General features: G+C 48.8%; 4 protein-coding genes across 5 annotated transcripts; 2 read left to right on the forward strand and 2 right to left on the reverse strand.

The window, feature by feature from the left end:
* Positions 1-1,670: 1,670 nt before the first annotated feature.
* MYLPF (myosin light chain, phosphorylatable, fast skeletal muscle) lies at positions 1,671-5,687 on the reverse strand. Its single transcript, XM_044657403.1, has 7 exons — positions 5,584-5,687; positions 3,597-3,689; positions 3,079-3,154; positions 2,503-2,607; positions 2,279-2,357; positions 2,011-2,059; positions 1,671-1,889 (listed from the first exon to the last, which is right to left on the reverse strand). Exons 1-7 carry the CDS (start codon positions 5,584-5,586, stop codon positions 1,785-1,787), a joined length of 510 nt encoding a protein of 169 aa, XP_044513338.1. The 5' UTR covers positions 5,587-5,687; the 3' UTR covers positions 1,671-1,784.
* A 3,728-nt stretch (positions 5,688-9,415) lies between these two features.
* Positions 9,416-17,140, forward strand: TBC1D10B (TBC1 domain family member 10B). The gene is made up of 9 exons (XM_044659784.1): positions 9,416-11,061; positions 12,182-12,281; positions 12,733-12,840; positions 13,017-13,123; positions 13,881-13,995; positions 14,199-14,264; positions 14,800-14,989; positions 15,554-15,708; positions 15,836-17,140. Exons 1-9 carry the CDS (start codon positions 9,803-9,805, stop codon positions 16,442-16,444), a joined length of 2,709 nt encoding a protein of 902 aa, XP_044515719.1. The 5' UTR covers positions 9,416-9,802; the 3' UTR covers positions 16,445-17,140.
* Positions 17,141-17,690: 550 nt separating this feature from the next.
* LOC123233750 (sesquipedalian-1-like) lies at positions 17,691-19,269 on the reverse strand. Of its 2 annotated transcripts, XM_044659808.1 has the most exons (3): positions 19,162-19,269; positions 18,832-19,013; positions 17,691-18,455 (listed from the first exon to the last, which is right to left on the reverse strand). In XM_044659808.1, the coding sequence occupies exon 3, from the start codon at positions 18,442-18,444 to the stop codon at positions 17,863-17,865; it is 582 nt and encodes a 193-aa protein (XP_044515743.1). In that variant the 5' UTR covers positions 18,445-18,455; positions 18,832-19,013; positions 19,162-19,269; the 3' UTR covers positions 17,691-17,862. The 2 variants fall into 2 exon arrangements, with proteins under 2 accessions (XP_044515743.1, XP_044515749.1); XM_044659814.1 differs by lacking the exon at positions 18,832-19,013 and having other exon boundaries at positions 19,162-19,258.
* Positions 19,270-19,519: 250 nt separating this feature from the next.
* On the forward strand, positions 19,520-22,930 carry CD2BP2 (CD2 cytoplasmic tail binding protein 2). The gene is made up of 7 exons (XM_044659798.1): positions 19,520-19,606; positions 20,281-20,391; positions 20,566-20,701; positions 21,324-21,481; positions 21,668-22,088; positions 22,431-22,537; positions 22,642-22,930. The coding sequence occupies exons 2-7, from the start codon at positions 20,320-20,322 to the stop codon at positions 22,750-22,752; spliced, it is 1,005 nt and encodes a 334-aa protein (XP_044515733.1). The 5' UTR covers positions 19,520-19,606; positions 20,281-20,319; the 3' UTR covers positions 22,753-22,930.
* Positions 22,931-23,069: the final 139 nt, after the last annotated feature.

Raw genomic sequence — 23,069 nt, forward strand, 5'->3', positions numbered from 1 at the left:
TGTTCTTCCTAAGGGTTCCTTCTCTCTAGATTGCTAAGGATGGTGGGGTGGGACAATGGTCTGCTGCTGGAGGGCGATCAGTAGAAGAAGAGGGGGGATGGGGAAAACAGGAATTATGAAAGGTGGTCCGTGGCCTCAGAAATACCTGCTTAATGTTGGAGCCAGGAATGGAGAATAGGAACAGTTGGACAGAATGCCTCCCTGTAAACTCCAGGGGCCCAACCCTGCTGCATGCCAGACTGGAATAGGGAGGGGGTGGGACCCTGTCTCTGCCAGGCTGGGAGGACAAAGGGAGTGGCTGGGCCTGGGGAAACAAGATAGCCAGGTCCCTTAAGGAACCTAATGGAGTTATAGCTGCTGGCAGCCTAAGGGGAGCCGGTGGTGGTGGTGGTGGTGGTGGTGGTGGTGGTGGTGGTGGTGGTGGTGGTGAGAGCGAAAGTCAGTGCTGGGCCCCCCCCCCACCCCAGAACCAGGTCCTGTTTTCAATCTGTTCCTGATGCATCATTCCTTGGGGCGCCACCCCTCCTCCCTGCCATCCTCTCCGTGAACATGTTCTCCCTCTTCCATTTACAGCCATCTCCTCACGCACATATACTCCCCTTCTCACACACCGTATGTACTCTCTGTCTCCACAAACACTCCTCCCAAACATATACTTCCAATGCATGTGCACATTTATACTCCACACACACACACATACATGTATATGCTCAAATAGACAAAACACACAAACCATCTACATTCCCCTGCAATGACTGTTCAGTCCTTTTTCAGTTGTCTGACTCTTCATTGGCAAAGATACTGGAGTGGTTTGCCATTTCCTTTTCTGGCTCATTTTACAGATGAGGAAATTGAGGCAAACAGGGTTGAGTGACTTGTCCAGGGTCATACAGCTAGTAGTAATTCCCTTGCAATATACCTCTACATATATTTGTACTCTTCCCACAAATATGTCTTCACAGACATGTATGTATGCCTTTCCTCTATATAAATGTCCGTTCATGCTACACACATGAATTTCCTCTCCTCATCTATGAACTCTCCTATATACATACATTCCCTTCCTTGAAAATATACATGTCCTCCACAGATATAGACCATATACCAAACCTCCACTGTCCATCCACATTTCCCTCATATGGACCTAAAGTCATAGGATCATGGATTTGAAGCTAGAAAAAATATTAAAAGTCCTCTAGTCCAGCTCCCTCATTTTACATCCTTCAATGAACATAGATCCAGAGAGAAGGGACCTATTTGTAAGGTCTTAAGAAAGTCAATGGGAGGAAGTAGTATTGTACACTAAAGAAGGCACTTAAACTTTGAGTCAGGAAGATTCACTCAAATCCTGCCTAAGGCACTTACTATTAAGTTACCCTGAGCACATCGCTAACAGCTCTGTGCCTCAGTTTCTTCATCTGTAAATTGAGAGAAGTTGTACTTAGTAGTCTCTAAGGGTCCTTTCAGCTCTACTATTCTGTGAGGGCAGGAAAATGTTTCCTCCTCTCCTGCTCATTGCTCCTGGTATCCTTTTTCTGTCCAAAAATATTCCCATTTGGTTGAAATGAGAGTACCCCAAGGTCTACTGTATTTGCTTACTTTATGTGAAATAAAAATCTCCCATTCCCCCCACGACCCTCTCCAACAGAAAGATATTGGAGAGTCACCAATAAGAAAGACAAGTTCATCTTTATTTGAAGGGGATAAGGGCATTCAGATCCAGGGGAGATCAATGCTTCCCTTTCTGGGGACCAGAGGAAGGGAAGTTGATGCTCCGGAGGCCTCTACTCCTGATCCTTGGCATCTCCATGGGTGATGACATAGCAGATATTCTTGTAGTCCACATTGCCACCTACATCTGGGGGGAAAGCTGCCCACATGTTCTTGATCTGGGATAGAGACAGGACAAGTCAGGAGAAGGAGTCACTCCCCACATCTCCTCTCTCCTTCCTCTCATATATTATAGATGTTTTCCCTCTTCCTTCTCCTTTCTTCCTCCAAAATACTTACTTCCTCCTGAGAGAATCGGTCACACTGGGTGGTGAGCAGCTCTTCCAGACTGGGAAAGAAAGAGAAGTTATAGAGAATAAATCAGATGATTTTGGAGAAGAGTGGCTACCTCCCCACCCATCCAAAAGAGAAGGAAATAAAGAGGCAGGGGAAGTTATGGGTAGAAAGAGCTGGGTCTAGAAACTTGGGACAGGGAATGAAGAGAGAGCATGAAACCTTAGAGACAGGGAGACATTGCTCCTGAACACACCAATAAACCACTACTCACAATTGCTTCTTGATGGATCCCTTCCCCTCTGGATCCAGGACTTTGAAGGCTCCAGTGATCACATCCTCCGGATCAGCACCTATGGATAAGGAAGGCTGAAGGCTAAGTTCCCATGTTTTTGGGGGGGAGAGGGTATGTCTCTTGGGAGAGACAGAATCCTGGAGCCTCAAGGAGGATCACGCAATGGGCAGGGTGGCATATATATCCAAGATCTTTAAACTAACCCTTTAATTTCTCTCCGAACATAGTCAAGAAGACAGTGAAGTTGATGGGTCCACTGGCTTCCTTCATCATGGCATCTAGTTCCTCATTCTTCACATTCAGTCGGCCTATGGGGTGGAATGGGGCAAATGGGGAGAGAATAGGTTTCAAATTACACTTCTGGGGAAGGCAGGCTAGAGGGGTACAGAGGAGGGAAGTGGTTAGGAGTGAGTTAGATAATAGGATTCTGGGAGGAAGATTAAGGTGGAGGGGACCAGCATGAGTATGGTGAACATGGGATTAGGAGTCTCATCACTTCTACTAAATGGATGTATAATTTTGGTTAAATCATCTCTTTCTGTCTCCTCTTCTGAAAAGTAGGGAGATTGGACTCAGTGATAATTAATGTTCCTTCTAGCTTTCTTGGATTCTAAGAGAAACTGAATAGAGGAGCTAAGTCACTAAAGTCTGACAAAAATAATGGCTATGAAAGGCTAAGACAGAGAAGGCCAAGAAGCCTAGGAGCTTTGTGTTTGGACCCCAGAAGGGGAATAATAAATGGCCAGGAGCTAAGGATTGAAGGCAAGGAGTACTCTTACCCATAGCTGCAAAGGTGTCCCTCAGGTCTTCTTTGTCAATGATGCCATCTCGGTTTTGGTCAATGACAGTAAAGGCCTAGGAGGGAGGGAGAGAATTGTTGAGAAACAGGAATAGAGAAGGTGTTGGGGTTCTCTTCTTCTTCTTCCTCATTCCTAGGACTTAATTCCTTTAAGCTCTTTTCCTCAGGCCTCCCTTGCTTCATACTCTCTGTACCATTCCTTCCCCGAATACCCCAGCTGTCCCCCTGTTGGGTCAGCCCCTGGGATGGAAAGAATTCTTCATCTCCCTTTCTGTCCCCTCATCCCTACCCCCACTCTGGGACAGGTGCACATTCCAGGGAGGAGGGGGGAAGAAAAGGAGGGAGAAGAATCTGAAGTTGGAGGAGATCATGTTGACTGACAGACTGGGGCCCAGAACACCTGGCTTCATAGGACAGCCTTGCACCAGGATTCTTCACTCTTTCATCATCTTCTTTCCTCCCTCCTACTTCCAGTGCCTCCCTTCAACTCTTCCTTACCTCCTTAAACTCCTGAATTTGTGTTTGGTCAAACATGGAGAAGACATTGGAGCTGCCACCCTCCGCTGCCCTTCTCTTGGCCTTCTTGGGTGCCTGAGGTGGGGAGAAGAGATGAGCAAACAAAAGGGTCAGATATCTGGGACCTGAAGGCTAGTAAGGTCTAGGGAGAATCACTGGAGAACCAGTGACAATAGAGTAGCAGGGAAGGGAACATAGGCTAAAGTCCTTGGTGTAGGAGTTAGTTTGTGGGGGTAAAGAGCAGAGTAATTGAGAATGTAGGGATTGATTCCAAGAGCTCCTGTCCCTTCCAGGTGCCCTTTGCTTATTTGCGGCCTCTGTTTGCACACTCATCATGACCCCAGTCCATGGAGCATATTGGTGGGGAGAGAAGTGGTTGTGATGGTGGTGATGGGGATGGAGCTTCATAAGTAACATACTACAGGCAGGAGAGTAGGTAATTCCCTTGGAGAGCCTGTGGCCCTTTTCCTCCATCTCTCCGTCTGTCTCTGTCTGTTTAGCCCTCTCAGCAACTTCTCTTTTCTTATAGAAACAGAACTCTCCTTTTAGTTGGATAGATGGACTGACCAGTTACCTCTGGATGATTTGTGAGTCTGGATGGTATAGGGCAGACCAAGGGGAGAAGAGTTCTGTTCTTATAGTAAAGTCAGATCATGGTTATTAGCTTCCCTATCTTTGTTTCACGAAGTTCCGCTACCCCAGTATGCTCTAGTACATCTGTAAGCAGTTGAGTGTTGCTAAAGATTTGGGAGCAGAAGGAGGAATGGATCAGAGTTGTACTTCAGGGACCTATGTCACTAGCTTCATGACCTCAAGCAAATCACCCACCCTGGACCTGTTTCATCATCTCTAAAACAAAGGCATTGGGATGAGAGGACCTATTTATTATGCCCTCAAGTTCAAAAATCCCATTTTCTTACTGCCTGGCTTGTGGATTCTCCTTTCAGGTAAGTGGTGTGTGTGTGTGTGTGTGTGTGTGTGTGTGTGTGTGTGTGTGTGTGTGTGTAGGGGTGAAGGGAGTACAGTGAAGATTTCATGACAATTGTCTGGAGTAGTTTGATTGTCTTTTTTTCCCCCCTCCTTTTTTCCTAGAATAACTCTCTGGGAGGGAACTGGATTGTCTTACAATAGTGGAGGTGGAGGTAAGAGACGGTTATCAAGTAAATACTCTATCTCATTCTTCCAGTAATGCTGATGGGGTTTTCTTTCTGGCCTTGGAAGATTCCAACCTCTCTGACCTGATGTACCCTGAGGTCAAGTTGAACAGGTCCTGATGCTTTAAAGCAAACACTGTCTTGCTATTTATAGCTCTATGATCCTCTAATCTCAAGGTAATATTAGAGGTGTGTGAAGGGGCCTAGGGGTGGGATGGGGGTGTGAGGGAATTTCTTCTAAGTGTTAATATAGCAATTACTGGAATAATTTTAGATACTATCCTAGAGGTAACACTGACAGTTACTGGAGTAGAATATATTTTCTAGTACAAGAGCAACGTAGTGTTATTGGAGCTGAGATCTCTGATAGTCTTTTTTGGTGGGAGTGGGAGTGAGTAAGTAGGGGATGTTTCATCTATTCTGTTTTTTATAGATCTTTCTCCATCACTTTGAATTATAGTATCTGCTCTTTTGCTCACTCACTATGTCACCTTAGGCAAATCATGATATGCCCCTTTGAGCTCAGTTACTCTATCTGTAAGGTGATGGGGTTGGACCTGGAGATCTCAAAGGTTTATTTCTATCTTCAACATTTTGATATTTTATCACGTTAGAGACATTCCTCTTTTTGTTACTGACATTTTTCTAAGAGGTTAAACTTTTTTCCCTTCATCCCCAAAGAACTATCCTCTTAGCTATCTCATTTCTTCAGAAAATGTTCCTGCCCCTTGGAAAAGTTGTCTTCTAATTTAACAGTCCTGGGGATCAGTATCTGAAAGTCATAGGGTGGGGAGGGGGGAAGAAATCTCACTTACCATATCTTCACTCTGTAGGTTTGGGTGATGACTCTGGTGGGACGCTGGGAGGAATCGGAGCAGAGTGACAAGGCTCGGACAATTCTTCTGGGGTTATATACCCCACCCAGGGGAGCCCTTAACATACCAGGGTAACCTTAGCTGAGCCTTAGAGTTGGGGAGGGGAGGGGCTGAGTAGAGAAGGAGCCAAAGGCCTATGTGGGGGAGGGATGAAGGGGGGAGACAGATGGCTACCCAAGATACCGAAATAGCTCTAGCTCACAGGCCGCTCCTTTCTTGGAGAAGTGAGGGGGAGGGAAGCAACTGGAGATGGAGGGACATCTTAGGGATGGTTCTAACTCTGGCATGGCCTTCGTGGAGAAATGGGTGTACCAGTTGTGAGGGGCAAGGGGAGAGGCAGAATGTGGGGTGTGGCAGATAAGAGTCAGGATGGGATGTTTTATCTCCCAGGAAGCACAAAGATTCAGGGGGACTAGATTTGGAATGGAATGAGAAACCAGGGAAGTCAGTGGCTTCCTGGGCAGTAAAGGGGATACAAAAATGAATAAAACATAGTCCCTTTCTCAAGGAGTCCACCGGGAAGCAAAACATTTTCATAACAAGGATGAGCTAACAATACCAGGAAGTCATGTTAGAGGTACCACATGTATGTTCCCAATAGTAAGCTAAATTGAAGTTCAGAGGAAGAAAAGAGCATTGTGAGATGCATTAATCTGAGAAGACTCTATAGAGGAGATGGGATTTGACAGATGGATGCAGATTAGAGAGACAGGGAGAGGACAGTGAAAACTGGGAGACCAATATTGGCAAAGATGCCCCAATCTGAACACGTGAGAATTCCTGCCTGCAGAGGTATAGTGGCATAGAAAATAAAGTGCTGAGCCTAGAGTCAGGAAGTTGTTCAATTGTTTCAGTTATGTCTGACTCTTCATGACCCCATTTGGGGGTTTTCTTTGTAAAGATACTGGAGTGGTTTGCCATTTCCTTTTCCAGTTCATTTTACAGATGAGAAAACTGAGGAAAACAGAAATTAAGTGATTTTTCCAGGGTCACATAGCTAGTCTGAGGCAAGATTTGAACTCAGTAACATGAGTCTTCCTGACTTCAGGTTTGGCACTCTTTCCATTTTACCAACTGGCTGCCCCTGGAGTCAGGAAGATTCGAGTTCAAATTTGACCTTAGACATGAGCTGTGTGTCTTAGAACAAATTACCGAATCTTTCTCTGCCTCAGTTTCCATAACTGTAAAGTGGAGATAATAATAGCATATACCTCTCAGGGCTATTGTGAGGATCAAATGAAATAATATTTGTAAATTGCCTGGCACATAGTAGGTGATTAATAAATGCTTATTCCCTTCTCTTCCTTCCTTTAAGGAATAGTGGATAGTTGGGCTAGAAAGGGAGGTTGGGCTTAGAAAAAAGAGGGTCTTGAATGGCAGTTTGGGTTCAGTCTTGATCTTATGAGCCCTGGGGGGAATCTATTGAAAGTTCCCAAGCTAGAGAAGGATATGATAATTAAGGTGTTCTGACAAATAAATAGTTTTGAAAGGTTGTTTTGCCTTACATGGGGGAAAGGAGAGAGACCTGAGTGAAAGGACACAGTCTGAGGAGATGGCTCTGCCTGGACTCAGTCAACTACCCCAAGAAAGAGAGAAGCAGCCATGGATCAGAAGGATGGAGAGTTAATGGAAGAGGAAATGAAATTTAGGGAGATGACACAGGGCCTAAGTTCATAGATAGGGCCCAGGAGGCCAGGGGCCCCTAAATATCCTCTGCCTTTTGCAGGAACTTGCCTTTCTGGGGAATGCTCCTTGCCTCTCTGAGAATGCCCCTCCCCCAGTGCCTTGCTAATGCCTCTAAGACATTTTCCTTTCTGGGCACTGGGGATAGTCCACCTGTTGTCTCTGATGGGGGGGGGGTGTGGTGGTGGTGGGGGAAGGAGCCACCTAAACTTAGCACCAGCTGCCCCCCTGCTGGCCTTCTAACCAACCCTCCCCTCCCACCTTATCCCCTGGCCCCAGGGCCCCACTGCTGCAGAACCTTATATGGGTAACAGGCACTCAATGAGGTGGAGAGAAGGGAGTTAAATCATAGTGGGGTGAGGGTAGAAATATATTCTGGAGGGGTCTATAGTTTCCTTCTTTTAGTATCTAAAAGGCAGGGCACCTGGTTTCTGGATAGGAAATGGAGTCTCAAAAAGAAATCAAAGGGACATGGGGGTTTCCAGTTTGGACATGGGTTTCAGAAAAAAAGAAGTCATCCCAAGGAGAAATTAGATGGGGGAAAAGGTGGAGACTGGAAAGATAAAGGATTGGATACCTGGGTTCTAGATAGAAAATAGAATTTCTCCAGAGCAGAATCAGAGCAATTGAGGGAGTTTTAGTGCTGCTGGGTGGTTGAATACTCTAGTTCTAGGTGTGAAATTTGGTCCCAGAGTATTATGGAGAAACCCAAGGCCTTGAAATCTGGGGGCCTGGATGCACTTGGGGCTTATTAAAAAGAAGGGGATCTTCCAGAGAAAGATGAAGGAATTGAGGAACTTTGGAAGAACTGAATCTGAGTGGGAAATAGGATCTTGGAGAGAACAGGGGCTTGATGGTTGGGACCCCTGGTGTGTCTGAATTCTGGGCAGATTGAGATTACTTCAAAAAAGAACGTTTAGGGGATTCAGGAAAGTTGGGGAGTGTTGGAGAATTAGTTCTTAGAGATAGTGGGGTGCTGAGTGAGTGGACTGGAGAGTTGGGAGCCTTGGACAAGTGACTTCTGGGTGGAGAATGGAATTAGGGAGAAGGGTCTGGGGGACAGTGTTGCTGCAGACCAATCAAGATAGCAATCTTTTACTAAGTGCCTACTATAAGTCAAGAAGTGTGCTAAATGCTGGAATTAATCAACACAATAGGAAGAGAGATACTTGGAGTCTTAAAAAAGTCTTCCGGGGCCAGAGATTCATTCATTCATTTATTCATTAATTCATCGAATATATTTGAAGCTCCCACTGTGTGCAGAGCATTGTACTGAGATATAAGGGCGTATATAAGGCTATATAAGAGGGGGGGAGGAGAGAAGGAGGTGCAGAGGGGCTCTCCTGAGCTGTCCCCGACTGTCACCCGTCATCTACTCTTCCCTCCCGCCACCTGCCACAGACTGTCACTGCCTGTCCCCAATGCTGCCACTCCCGCTGGCAGCCGCAGGACCTTCCCGAAATTTCCATTGGTTGTCACAGTTGTCAGTTTCTCTCCCTTGTGAAAACGCATTCATTGGCTGAAAAGGAGAATGCCCTCCTACGATTAGCCCGCCCACTAGCGATCATTTCTTCTCTTCCCTCCCCCCTCCCCCCCCCCGGCTACGGGTCTTTTAAGGTTTTTTATTGGTTATACTTTCGACAATCACCTCCCGTATATGACATCACATCTGTCAATTTTGACCCTGCCTACTTCTCCCTTCTATCCCTTTTTCATTGGTTCACGTCGCTCCTTTTCTCCTTTCCTAATAGCTCGAAAACTCAAAGACCTACCTTTTCCCTCTCAAACCCCACCCCTTCCTTGTCCTTCCGCGGTCAAACTCTGGCCTTTTTATTTTTATTGGTCAAAAGTTGCCAACGCCCTTTTTTTAAATGGCTACTTTTTTCATCCCACCTTTCTTCCGCCTTGCCTCTCATTTTAATTGGCTCCCAATGCATTTTTTTCCCTCACAGCCCCCACCCCTGCTTCCTCTTCCTTGGGACCCCACCTACTTACCCATGATTGGTAGAGGCACTATTTTCCCTCTTCAAATGATTGGCTAGAATCCCCTTGAGGGTGGGTTAGGGAAAGCTAGGTGGGCGGGATTATACTTCACGCAGGCGCTAGTTGTTTTACTGGCGCGCTGGTGGTGGGGGGAGTGCTCCGCCCAGCTAACTATGTTGTGCGCTTGCGTGAAGACGGCCACCAGCCCAAAGGGGGGAGAGAGTTAGCGCGCGAGTGAGGGTGAGAGGGCACGAGCCGGACCCCCGCGAGGCGCCTGCCCTGTGCGGCCCCCTCCTCCTTCTCCCCTCCCTCCCTTCCCCTCCCTCTCACTCCAGCTTGGGCGCCCGCCATCTGGCTAGGCCGCGCCCTTCACCCTCTGCCCCCTCCCTCCTTCCCTCCCTTCTTCCCTCCCGGTGGGTGGGGTGGCTCCTCCCCCAGGCCCAGCCTCCGGGGAGGGGGGATGTGAGAAGCACCTTGGAGCGGGGCCGTCGCCATGGAGACAGGCCCGGCGCCCTTGGTGGCCCCCCCACGCCGCCATGGTGCCTCAGTGGCCCCCTCTCCGCCACCTCGGGGCTCCCGGACTGGGCCTGTGCTCGTGGTGGCCCCAGGGCCCCCAGTGACCACGGCCACCTCCTCTCCAGTCACTCTGGTGGCCCCTGGAGAGGCCCGCCCGGCCTGGATGGCAGCTGGCCCCAGGCCCCCTCTTGGCATCCCCGGGAGCCGGCCACCACCTCCGCCAGCCTCTGCAGGATCACCAGGGCCAGCGGGGGGAACAGGGGCCGGTGGCAGCACGGTGGTGGTACTGACTCTGGAATCTGTGGCTTCAGTCTCAGCTTCTGGGCAGGATCCTGACCCCAACCCCACTAGAGAGGGGAGGACAGACAGCCTTGAAACCACTGGAATCCCAAGGACAGAGCCAGGGCCAGGGTCAGCCTCTGAACCTCATGGCAGGCTGGTGGCACCAGGAATGGTGGCAGCAGTAGGAACAGCTTTACCCATCAGTGCTGTGACCCCTGGGATGGTGATAGACTCTGCAGTAGCCAAGCCAGAAGCAGCAATAGCAACATCAGCACACTTGGAGACAGCCCTTGTAGGTGACTCTCTAGTCACCAGCTCAATGGGCCTGACTGCATCGGAGATGGCATCGAGATTGGATCCGGGCACTGGATTAGCTGACTTGGCCCTTTCAGGAGCACCTGTGTCTGTGACAGCAGAGAGTTCAACCCTTGTGCCTGTTGTAACATCTTCTGGTGCAGTGACAGCCAAACCGCCTGTTGCGCCCAAACCAGGAATGGTGGTGGCTTCAGGAACAACTGGACCAGCTACTATTATAACAGCAGGACTGACAACAGATGGGCTAGTTGCTACAGGGACAGCAGCAATGGGTGAAACCACTGTAGCAGTGGCAGTGGCAGGTCCAGCTGTTGCAGTGCCAGTGGGGACAAGAACAGAGTCTCCTGTGGTCTGTGAGACTCCAGTAGCCATGGTAACTGTGACCCCAGCCCCAGAGCCAACTGAAGGTTCCCAGGACCTGGGCTCCATGTCTAGTTTAGGTCCTGGAATCCAAGGACCTCGGGGGCAGGCCCCAGATAGCCTGAGCTACCTGGACTCTGTGAGCCTCATGTCAGGGACCTTAGAGTCTTTGGCAGATGATGTGAGCTCCATGGGCTCAGACTCAGAGATCAACGGGCTTGCTCTTCGAAAGACAGACAAGTATGGATTCCTGGGGGGCAGCCAGTACTCTGGAAGCCTGTGAGTACTGGGGACCCCATGGGAACACTCTTATTATGGGGAGAAAGAAGCCTTTAGAGAGGGTGATATTTATAAATCTTGTCAGCTCCATGGTTCCTCCAACTTGGGATTCAGACTTGGACAGTATTGAGAGTTGCTTTGAATTAAACTTCAAGAAGTTTAATTCAATCATACTGACCTTCCCTCAGAGGTGTTTTATGCAGTGTGATGTGGGAGAAAGAACACTGGGCCTCTAAATTGGATCATTTGAGTTCTAGTTTCTTCTCTTCCCCTACTTCCCATGTTGACCTTGGGCAAGTCATTCAGTAGTCTGTTTTGTTTCGTCTGTAAAAAGAGGGGGGTTAGATTAGATCTTTAAGTACTCTTCCAGTTCTGAGTCTGTGATTCTCTGATGTTAAAACCTGGCCATAGGTGGGAGACTAGGTCTTATTGGCTTAAGGGTAATATAGCAGCTGATTAGGGGGTAGTATTTAAAAATCTAGTTGGATTGCAGACTGTGATGGAGATCTGTAGCCTTTTTCAGGCAAAGAAACCGCAATGCCTCTGTATGATTTAGATGATAAGGGTGACTTTAACCTGGAGGGTGGTACCAGGATATATGGAGCCAATTCTGTGTTCTTTACTTCTCTCCTGCCTTGATGTAGGAGGTCACAAAAAGAATAAAGGGGTAGAGGTAGAGTATGATTTAGGGGGAGGTGAACATTGAACAAAACTTAACTGAATGAGGGAGCAAAGACTTCCAGGTCTTCACAGGAGAAGGGAGTATGGGTGCCCCTTCTCCATTTCCTCATCTCAGGCCCTTCCCTCTTTCCTAGTTCCCTGCCTCCTATGGTCTGAGTCACTCCCTCCTGAGGTGTGGGGTGTGACTGCTGTGACTCCTTCCTTCCCTCTATCAGGATCCTGGTTATCCTTATTCCCCTTCCTCCTACACAATGGAATGAACCCAGATGCCTCCATTTCCTTGGACTAGGTCCTCAGGGACATAGTGGTCCAGGTTTAAAAATAGGAAGTTGTGGAATCTGAGGAGATTTGAAAGGAAAAGTATGAAGGCTCCTTGAAGAGAGGATAGAGAAACTTATGGTTGGAGTGACATCAGTTGGACTTTTCCTTTCTCCCCCAGGGAAAGCTCTGTCCCCGTTGATGTGGCCCGTCAGCGGGAGCTAAAGTGGCTGGACATGTTCAGTAACTGGGATAAGTGGTTATCTCGTCGCTTTCAGAAGGTACATGAAATGGGGAGAGCAGGGTTGAAGCTTAATATACCTTTTATCTGTGAGGACCTGCAACCTTCAGTTCTTTCCTTTTCTCTGACCCTTAACCTCTCCAGCAATTAGGAGGGTGGGAGAAAAGCAAAAACATCTCTAAGTCTTTAGGAGAAAGTTATGGGTAGGAATAAGATCAGCCTGGCACATTGGATAGTACATAGTGCTACATATTAAAGGTATGAAAATGGCATATGCTTAATGTGTAACTATAAGGCACTAGTGCTTTTACTTTGTCTGAGATAAACTTAGGATCAGCCCTGCTTGGGATTGGTTAACTTGACCATAAGATGATCCCTGAGGGGAATCATTGGTCTCTTCTAGTGTAGAATGGACCATAAGGGCTGTTCTCAGCTGAGTAAAAGTCTAACTTCACATGTCATCTTTCCCTCTCATATCTCTTTTCTGCCAGGTGAAGCTGCGATGCCGAAAGGGCATCCCCTCATCCCTTAGAGCCAAAGCCTGGCAGTTTTTGTCCAACAGCAAGGAGCTCCTAGATCAAAATCCTGGTAAATTTGAGGTATGGATGGCAGCTGGTTCTCAGGAGAATATATTAGAATGCCAGGTCTGCATTGTCTTCTGGGCAAGTCAAGGCTCTCATTTGTGGTTTAGAAGAAGGGTTTAGAGAGCTTTCTCTTGAATGTAGAATGGGGGGAAACTGCTACAGAGAAATATAACTTGTACATTTTATCAAAGGAGCTGGAGCGGGCCCCAGGAGACCCTAAGTGGCTGGATGTGATTGAGAAGGATTTGCATCGACAATTCCCCTTTCATGAGATGTTTGCTGCTCGAGGGGGTCATGGGTAAGATTTAGGAGTGGGTTGACAGTAGACAATCAAAAAAAGTCTTGGCCAGAGTTTCATTCAGCAACAATTTTGATACAGCTTAAGAGCCCTTTTACTCAGTGCTTTACAGAATACAAAGATGGAAATATAATTGGTTTCTGCACCTAGATTAGTAGTGGGAAAAGATAAATAAAATAAAAAGTAGAGTATGGTTAAGTGCTATAAGAGAGATACAGAATGCTATGGAACTTCTGGCCAGAAAATTAGGAAAAGAATCTTAGAAGAGCATTCAAATTGGACTCTGAACAATGGGCACAATTCTGATTGATAAAATGAGAGAGAGAGAGCATTCTCAGTAGTAGGAATAGTATAAGCAGAAGAAGAGAGAAAAATTAAGGACCTCTCTCTTGATTTACTGTAAGTAGTTTAGTTTGGTTGAAGTATCTGAGGAGAGGGAAGGATATAAAACTGGAAAGATAGGGCTTGAGAACCAGGAAGAGGAATTTGGACTTTATTTTGTGGTCAATAGGGAGAAGTCATTGAAGATTTTTGAGTAGGTGGGTGGGTATAACACAATCATAGCTATGCTTTAGGAAGATTAATCTGGTAGCTGTGGATATACAGCACAGATTTGAGCTGAGGAGAAGGGGGGCTCGTGTGGCATGTGCTGTAGGAAGGTTCTTAGGATAAGTTTGGGGCAGTCTGAAACAGATGTTCTCAGAACCATTGAATCTTAGTTACCATGGTAACATTCCTCCCTTTCCCATGCCTGCAGGCAGCAAGACCTGTATCGGATCTTGAAAGCCTACACCATCTATCGGCCTGATGAGGGTTACTGCCAGGCCCAGGCCCCTGTGGCAGCTGTGCTGCTCATGCATATGCCTGCTGAGGTCAGAGTGCCGGGCTGAGGGACCTAGGGTTGGACAGTGGGAGGAACTGGAGCCTCTGACAATACTTTGCATGTATTAAGAGAGCTGACTGGACCACTCCAGAAGCTTTTTGGGTTGGGCAGATGGGGAGTGACACTGGGCTATCAGTGAAATGGGGGTGGGGAGAAGTACCCTGTTCTTCAAATTCTCTTTTTCCTCTCCAGCAAGCTTTCTGGTGCTTGGTACAGATATGTGACAAATACCTTCCTGGCTACTATAGTGCGGGGCTGGTGAGTAATACTTGGGCTTCTCACAGGGGATGGAGGGGCAGTAGATAGAGAGCCAGGCCTGGAGACAGGAGGAGATCTTGGAGTCAAATGTGGCCTCAGATACTTCCTTTCTGTGTGACCCTGGACAAATCATTTAACCTCTTTTGCCAAGCCCTTACTGTTCTTCTCCCTTGGAACTAAGACAGAAGGTAAGGGTTTAAAAAAAAAAATAGAGGGGCAGCTGGGTAGCTCAGTGTATTGAGAGGCCTAGAGACGGGAGGTCCTAGGTTCAAATCTGGCCTCAGACACTTCCCAGCTGTGTGACTCTGGGCAAGTCACTTCACCCCCATTGCCCACCCTTCCCACTATTCTACCAAGGAGCCAATACACAGAAATTAAGGGTTTAAAAATGTAAAAAAATAAAAAAAAGAAGAGAAGAGAAAGGGTGTGGACCTAAGGCAGGCTGGAAGGGAGCAGCTGGGATGAGGAAGGTTACTGAATCTTTTTGCCTTTAGCTTGTGAACATTTCATCTCCATCTCTTTGCTCACTATTCAGGAAGCCATCCAGCTGGACGGGGAGATCTTCTTTGCTCTTCTTCGGCGGGCTTCCCCTCTAGCACACCGGCATCTTCGGCGTCAGCGCATTGATCCTGTTCTCTACATGACTGAGTGGTTCATGTGCATCTTTGCCCGAACTCTGCCCTGGGCCTCAGTTCTCCGGGTTTGGGACATGTTCTTCTGTGAAGGTACCCATGATTAGGGGACTTTTCCTAGACCTGTGGTCCTCACTAACGTTTATTCTCATGCATTGTCAACACTGACTCCCTTTACTAAGTTGGTTTCAAGAGCGTTTTCTACTTTTATCACTGTAAAGGTTCTAAAAGAGGGTGAGAGTGAACCTGGAGACTGGCATGCATCATATATATTGAGTAAATTTTTGTTAATTTCCCCTTTTTCCCATTAGTCAGCTAATATTAGTACCTCTTCTTGCATAGTCTTGATCATTTCATAGATGCCCCTGACCCAGCTATCCCTGAGAGAACTACACAATATTCTTGGGTGCCAGCACATAGTTAGGCCATTCTTAGAATGCAATGGTTTCTGTAGCAGTTGCTAGTGAACTCTCATCATCAGTCTTTCTGATGACCCAGAACAGAAATCCTCAAAACAAAATTTATTATTTGGTGAAGGTAGGAAAGGGAGAGAGTCATTTAGACCTGGATATTTTTTAAAAGAGTAAGAGCTCTGGTATCAGCTAGGTCTTCTATTCTCTATTCTCTAGTGACTTCTGACACCTAATTTTCCCTCAGGAGTCAAGATCATCTTCCGAGTGGCTCTGGTGCTTCTTCGGCATACGCTGGGCTCCGTAGAGAAGCTTCGGTCCTGCCAGGGAATGTATGAGACCATGGAGCAACTGAGGAACTTACCTCAACAATGCATGCAGGAAGAGTTCCTTGTGAATGAAGTAGGTGCCTCCTTCCTGTCCTGCCCAGCATCTCTGTATTTTCTGGAGCTGGCCAAGTCTGGCTGTCAATGCTGCCTCTGCTGTTCCTGGGATTCACATGCCTCATTCCCCACTTTTCTCATTTCAGGTAACAAACCTCCCTGTGACAGAGGCCCTGATAGAGCGTGAAAATGCAGCACAGCTAAAGAAGTGGAGAGAGACCCGAGGGGAACTTCAGTACAGACCATCCAGAAGGCTCCATGGCTCAAGGGCAATCCATGAGGAGCGCAGGCGACAGCAGCCCCCTCTGGGCCCATCTTCCAGTCTCCTCAGCCTTCCAGGCCTCAAAAGTCGTACCTCCAGAGGTGGAGGTTCTTCTTCTCCACCCCTCCCTATTCGAAGAGCCAGTGCTGGCCCTGCTCCAGGCCCTGTGGTCACAGCTGAAGGGCTACACCCCTCCCTGCCCTCACCAACTGGAAACAGCACACCTCTGGGACAGGTAAAGGAGACCAAGCGACAGGAGAAGGAGCGGCAGAAGCAGGAGAAGGAGCTTCAGAAGCAGGAGAAGGAGAGGCAGAAGCAGGAGAAGGAGAGGCAAAAGCAAGAGAAGGAGCGAGAAAAGGAGAGACAGAAACAGGAGAAGAAGGCCCAGGGGCGGAAGATGTCCCTTCGGCGGAAGGCAGACGGTTCTCCACCCCCACAAGATGGAGGGGATGGGACCTCGGCAGCTGGGGCACGACAGGATGCCTACTTCTGACCTTCTATCCCATCCATGCTGGGTCTGGTAGGGACACTGGCTTCCCTCCTCCATGTTGAACTTCATCACCTGTCCTCTGCACTTCCTTGACCTCCCAGGCCTATGGAGCCAGTTACAGGTCTCCTCTCATTCTATTTGGTCAGTGATATTCTCCCTTAGAGAAGGCTGTTTTTCTCCCCACCTTGGTATAAACAGCCATGTCTCAACAGAGCAAAAGGAACTAGTGCTATTCCCCAGATCCATCGTCGGGCTTGGTTCCACTGTGGAGCTGGCCCAGTATTTTCCTCAGTTGTTGCTGGACTCTGTCCCTAAGCCAACCCTATCTAGGGGGTTTGAAACCCCAATAAGCATTTCATGGGATGATGTGGAGTGAGCCCTGAGCTTACCCCCACCCTTTTTCCAGTCTACTCAACCAGTGTTCTTCCTTTCCTGACTCCATTAAGTTTCTCCTTTCACCTTTCCCCTCTCTTGCTGATCTAACCCTTTCATACCTTCTTCAGCATGAGTGGACTTTTAAAGATGGGCCTTGGCTGTTTCTAAATTTTTACTCTTGGTGGCTTAGCCTCCCAATTCCACAAGGAGAAAGCTGGGTGAGCCTCTTCTTCCCTCAAGCCTTAACCGTCCCCCTACATCTTCCCTCTGTGCCAGACAGAGAGGCAGAAGGGCCTCTCTATATTATATATATATATATATATATACACATATACATACATATATATATATATATCTGATGTCTCTGCATTGTAATTATGTACACAGGATCCTGGGGGGGTTCATTCTCTACTTCTCCTCTTGCTCTGTTCACTGGTTTATTTAAGAGGAGTTGACCTGCAGCAGGAAGGGTCCCTCAGCAAGTCTGCTTGCCTTTCAGTACTGTTTCCAGCTGCTTTTCTTCATATATTTTCTACCACATCTTCCGGCTCATCCTTCTAGGGCCCCTTCTAATTTTTGCCATAATCTCTTCCCCATTCTGCCTTCTTTTGTTCCTTGAACTTCTTGCTCCCCTTTGAGTTGGGTGACCTCACTGTTCTCTAAGGGGTTGGGGGGGCCCTCATGTTTACATTCTCTTTCAGCCCCCTCACTTCCCCTACTGCATTGCCCCCACCCCCAACTGTACAGAGCTTTGTGGAACCGGGAAAGAACAAATCTAATGTCCTGCCCTACACTTGACTCTTGCCTGTTTATTTTCTTTTTTAAGGTGGTTGGGGCACAGGGATGGAATGAATAAGTGTACAATGGGCAATGACCAGATGAATGCTTAGCCTTGGGACTTTTATTCAAATATGCTTCCAGGCTGTGAGCCAGTTTGATTTTAGTAGTTCCCAAAACGTTTAGTATATCAGCCCTAGACATCCCTTAGAGTGCTCTAGACTTGCCATATCTTTCTTTCCTCCAGGCCCAGAATTTGGGCTTCACCCTCACCCAAACTCCATGAGGTCGGCTTGCTTCTTGGTTGCCCTAGACCTGGCAAGTGCCTGGATCTCTTCCCCAAAGCGCTGGTGCAACTCCTGGAAGCTAGAGGGGGCTGGAGAGCGGGGGAGATCCAGAAATCGGTCTTCCTGCGGTGGTGCCTGGGGCTCCACTCCAGCTTCTTGGCACACCCTTTGGTACTGCTCCTGTAAGGGCTGCAGGAGCTCCCACAGCTGACTCCATCCTGCCCTAACTAGAGCCCTAAGCCAGCCATCGAGCTCAGCCTTGCTCTCCGCTGCCAGTTTGTAGCACCGACCACCTTCCCTCGCAGAGGCTAGGATGGCAAAGGCATAGGGCTCGGTGGTACTGTCTCGAGGCTCCACCTGGCAGTTGTCCAACAAGATGAGGCCCAGAGGAGTCCGATCCCTTCGTTTCTCCAGGTAGTACAGGAGATTACCCCGGAGGATGAACCAGCGGCGTTGGTAGCTGGGATTGCGAGTCCCTTTCTTTAGCAAGATACCCTCCCGATCTGGGGCCCGGGCTCCTGTTCCTCGAAGGTAGCTGAGCACAGGCTTCCGGTGCAGTTTCATGGTAGCTAAACCTGGGAAGGGACCATGAATTCAAGAAAGGGGTGGGAAAAGGAATCATTGAACTGGTAGCGCAGGGGCAAGGTTTGAGACAGTACAAATTGGGCACCTACTGTGCATTGGATACCTAGGGGAAGAAGGCTGTCCTTGCCTTCGTGGAAATTATATGCTAACACTAGACAGATCACTTTTGACATATTAGTAATTCCCATCACGTCCCTGAGCTGTTCTTGGTGCTCTCAGAACTTGAGGTGCGAGTGGAAACCTGAGCCCTGGCGGGACACCTCAGTGGGGTGCAAAGGGCACTGAACAGTTGGGGTTCCAGCCTCAAGGGGTGCTGCTTCAGAGGAAGCTGGTGCTGGGGTACCCGGGTTTCCACCTAGTGCCTACCTGAGGCAGGGGGCGGGAGGGCCCCTCCGGGTTGTGACGGTGGGAACAGGTGCGGGGGCGGGGCAGTCGTTCCTCTATCTCTTGGTGGCTCCCCACCCCAGGAACCAGGAAAATCCTCCAGGGGGTGGGCCTAATGTCGCGCGTAGAGCCAAAAGAGACTTCCTCCTGGGTCCTAGAGGGCGCTGGGTTTTCAGGAGAAACGGGGTGGGGGTAGGGAAATCATGAGAGAATTAACGGATGTGTTCCTACCCTAAGCGAAGCAGAAAGTGGGGATAGCATTGGGGGGAGGGTGCTTCTCACAGAAGAAAGGACGGAACCCTTGAGACTCACGTGTTCTGGTTCAGTCTTAGGCAAGGACTATTGGGGTTGAAATTTTCTCCTCGGCCTCCCCCTTTGTCCCCTGTCCCATTCCGTTGTTTGTGCTCCTCCAAGGTACACAAGACTTCCGCCCTCAACCCTTCTCGTCCAGCCCAATAATGCCTTGGGGGATAGAAGCTACTTCCGACCAGTTTTTCGTAACTTCCGCCCTTACTAGCTTTCCTTTCACCCACGGGGAATGACGTAATTCCTGTGGTTTCTAGGTTCCCATTTCCGCCCTCTTTCTCAACAAAGTCTTCTAAAGCTAGTGAAGCCACTTCCGGGGTGTTTACATAGCCTTCCAGAGAATCTCTTCCGGTTAGCTCCGGAGTGGTGCCCTGGATGTAGCCGGGGCGATAGCGTTCTTTTCCCCCGCCCCCTCCTCCCCTCCCCTCCTCTCCCCTCCCCGGAGCCCCAGGTGAGGGCGCGCACGCGGAGTGAGCCCCGAATCCCGCGGGGTTCCATCTACTCCCTGCTCATTTACATATTAAGAGGAGGAAGGAGGGGTGGGGGCTTGTAAGGGATGGACCGGGAGTTGTGGCGGGTTTAGAGTAGGGGTATATTGGGGTCTGGGGCTCCCTACAATGGGCCGCTGAGCCCCTTAAGGGCCCTCGGAGTTGGGAGTAGGGTTGGTAGGGTCTCGGGTGTGCGCGGGTAAGGGGAATCCCGGCAACGCCGTCCTTTGTCACTCCTAGTGTAAGGGGGTTCGGGGATAGAGAACATCCATCCTCTCGTAGAGGGTGCAGGCCCCAGATGCTGAGTGGCCCCCCCACCCCGAAACTACAGCTGTGGGGCCTTGCTAACAATCCGTAGGCTTTTTCCTCCCATCTCTCCCCAAGTCAGACAAATTCCAGCCCCGCCCCCTTCCCCCCTTTAATCTAGGGTCATGGGAGCTTCCAGGAGACTCGGATGCAAGCTCTTACCCGATTCCCTCCCTTTCCTTGTTGACCACAGAGACTGAAACATCCCAATCTGAGGACAATAGTATACCTTCCCCTTAAGAAGTGGGAAAGTGAGTTCTGAACCCCCAACCCCTATAAGTGCATTTCGCTGTGCTAGGGCTTACTAACCCTGCGGCTCCATTTTGCTCAGCTCCTGGGAAGGACTGGATCCTGTCCTGCAAATCCCACCATGCCCAAGCGAAGAGTGACCTTCCAGGATGTGGGAGTCGAAGAGGATGGAGAGGATCTCCCCAAAAAGAAGGTGAGGGAGTCAAGATACCTGAGTTTCCAGGATATGGAATGGAGAGAATCTCCTCCCAAAGAAGGGGAAGAGTCTGAATGCCTGAATTCCCAGTTTGAGTGGGGTTGTTAGGGACTGAACTGAAAGACTTGTAAAATTTGTATCTACTGCATCCAATCATGTTTCTGCCTGTAGTTGGTGGATCCTGTGACGGGAGCAGGGGGCCCTGGGAGCCGGTTCAAAGGCAAACATTCTTTGGACAGTGATGAAGAAGATGATGATGAGGATGGTTCTAGCAAGTATGTCATCCTAGCCTCGGAAGATGTGGAAGGTGAGGCCATGGGGCCTTCTTCTCCCTTACAGCCTCCCTAGCCTGAGGCTAGATTCTTGAAAGTGGAATGCAGATTTATGCCAGAGGATATTTTTCCAAAAATGTTTATTAAGTGTTGTGCCTAGTATTGTGTCAGGGTGTAGTAGGGGAAGGCAGGGGGAAAAATACAGTATCCTCTACCTTCAGAAAGCTCACAGCCAGATAGCTTAAGATACAGAAGCACCTATAATAATGTTAAAATGTGCATTAAAGAGATGCAAAATAGCACTGTGTGAGGTTCAAGGAGGACGGTCATTACCGACTAGAATATCATAGAGAAAAATGTTCTTTGAATTGGAATTTAAAGGATGTCTAGGAATTCATCAGGCCAAGAGGGAAGTTTAGAACACCTGAATGAAAACTCAGAGAACAGTTGATTGGCAACAAGTAATATGTATGGCAGACAGGGTAGTAGGATAATGAAAGACCGGAGAGCCCTGAATGCTTTAGGCAAAGGAATTTGGACTTTACTCAGTAGTCAAAAGAAGAAAATAAAGATTTTTCAGCAGAGGAATGACCAGGCAATAGGATTTAGATATTGCTTCCCTTTCTCTTGTACAATTCTGGGTATCTGTTCATCCAGGTCAGGAGGCGGCCACACTCCCAAGTGAGGGTGGTGTTCGTATCACACCCTTCAACCTGCAGGAGGAAATGGAAGAGGGCCACTTTGATTCTGATGGCAACTACTTTCTGCACCGTGATGCTCAGATTCGGGACAGCTGGCTGGACAACATTGACTGGGTTAGGGTCTCCAGGCCTGGAGACTTGGGTCTTGGTGGGGAGTGATGTATTTCATTTGTGAAATGAGATAGAGACCCAAGACTGAGGGGTAGGGGTGCCTTGATGAGATATGAGGCTAGGGACCAGGATACCTGGAGGGAGAAGGCCAAAAGGTATAAGAAAGAAACCTATCTTCTCTCATCTCAGGTGAAGATTCGGGAGCGCCCTCCAGGCAAGCCTCCTGCCTCAGACTCAGAGGAAGACAGCCCTGGCCAGACACCACTGGGCCCTCAAGCCCTCCTAGAGGGTCTCTTGGAGATGTTGTTGCCAGGGGAGACAGTTGCTGGGGCACTTAGGCGGCTAGGTGCTCGGAAGGGTGGTGAAGGACCCCAGCGACCAAATTCCCCACAGCGATTAGACCGGCTTTCAGGATTGGCTGACCAGATGGTTGCCCGAGGCAACCATGGAGTATACCAGGAGACCAGGGAACGGCTAGCTGTGAGGCTGAAAGCACTAGGGGGCCGCACACCAGGGCTCTCGGACACAGCACCTCGTCCTGTCCTGGACATGTTTGCTGAAGAGGTTGGGGAGGGGGAGCTGGAGACCCCAACCCCAGCCCAAGGAGGAGGTAAGGGTTGGAGACCTGGAGCTATTGGGTCCTTTCAGTGACGTGGAGACTCAGAAAGATATTGATCCTAAAAGGATCCCAGAAGGAGAGTGGGAGCCTATTTGGAGAGACTGGGGATCAGGTCAGAGTATGAGGGGCAGAATTGAATGGGGAAAGTATGGGGTCTGTGTATGAATGGGATTTGAGCATATATGGGGGATGAAGTGTGATGGGATAATAAGGGGAGACAGAAACAAGTTATATGTGTAGGAGGATAGCTGGTGGGGTGGTGGGGTGGAGTGACCTCAGGTTCAGGGGACAGGGAAACGGAGCTGAGAAAGCCTTTTCTGGTTGCCTTTCTAGAAGCAGCTGCCATGGGGGATGGCTTGGCTGATGTGATGTGGGAATATAAATGGGAAAACACAAGTGATGCAGAGCTCTATGGGCCCTTCACCAGTGCCCAGATGCAGGTGAGGATTCCCTCTCCAAATCCTACCTACCTCTCCCTTCCTTGGATTATATATATTGCCCCACCCCTCATCCTCCCTCACTTTCTTCTTGCCTTTCTCTCTAGGCTTGGGCAGATGATGGCTATTTCCCAGATGGTGTTTATTGCCGGAAGTTGGATCCCCCAGAAGGCCAGTTCTACAACTCCAAACGTATAGATTTCAGTCTCTATGTCTGAATCCCGTTTTTATTTTTGGGGGGCTGGAGTAGGCAGTACCAGGGCAAGCACTTTCCAGGTTATGTTTTCAGGAGGAGACCTTGGGCTTATCCTGGGGCTTGTATGGACCTTAGCAGGGGTGAGGGGGGTGGAATGGTATTGGTCTGGGGAGGGTGGGCATTTCCTGTCTCAATAAAAATCTCTAGTTGTGTAAAAGGGGTGTCCAGTGTGGGGAGTGGGGAGGAGGGGAGGGAAGTGAGTGGGCACAGTTGCACAAAGAGCCCGAATTCCTCTGCTCTACCTTAGAGAAGTACTGTGCTTCAAGCTGGTGAGAACAG

This window comes from Gracilinanus agilis, chromosome 1 (assembly GCF_016433145.1).
Source record: "Gracilinanus agilis isolate LMUSP501 chromosome 1, AgileGrace, whole genome shotgun sequence".
In the NCBI taxonomy this organism is placed as follows: domain Eukaryota; kingdom Metazoa; phylum Chordata; class Mammalia; order Didelphimorphia; family Didelphidae; genus Gracilinanus; species Gracilinanus agilis.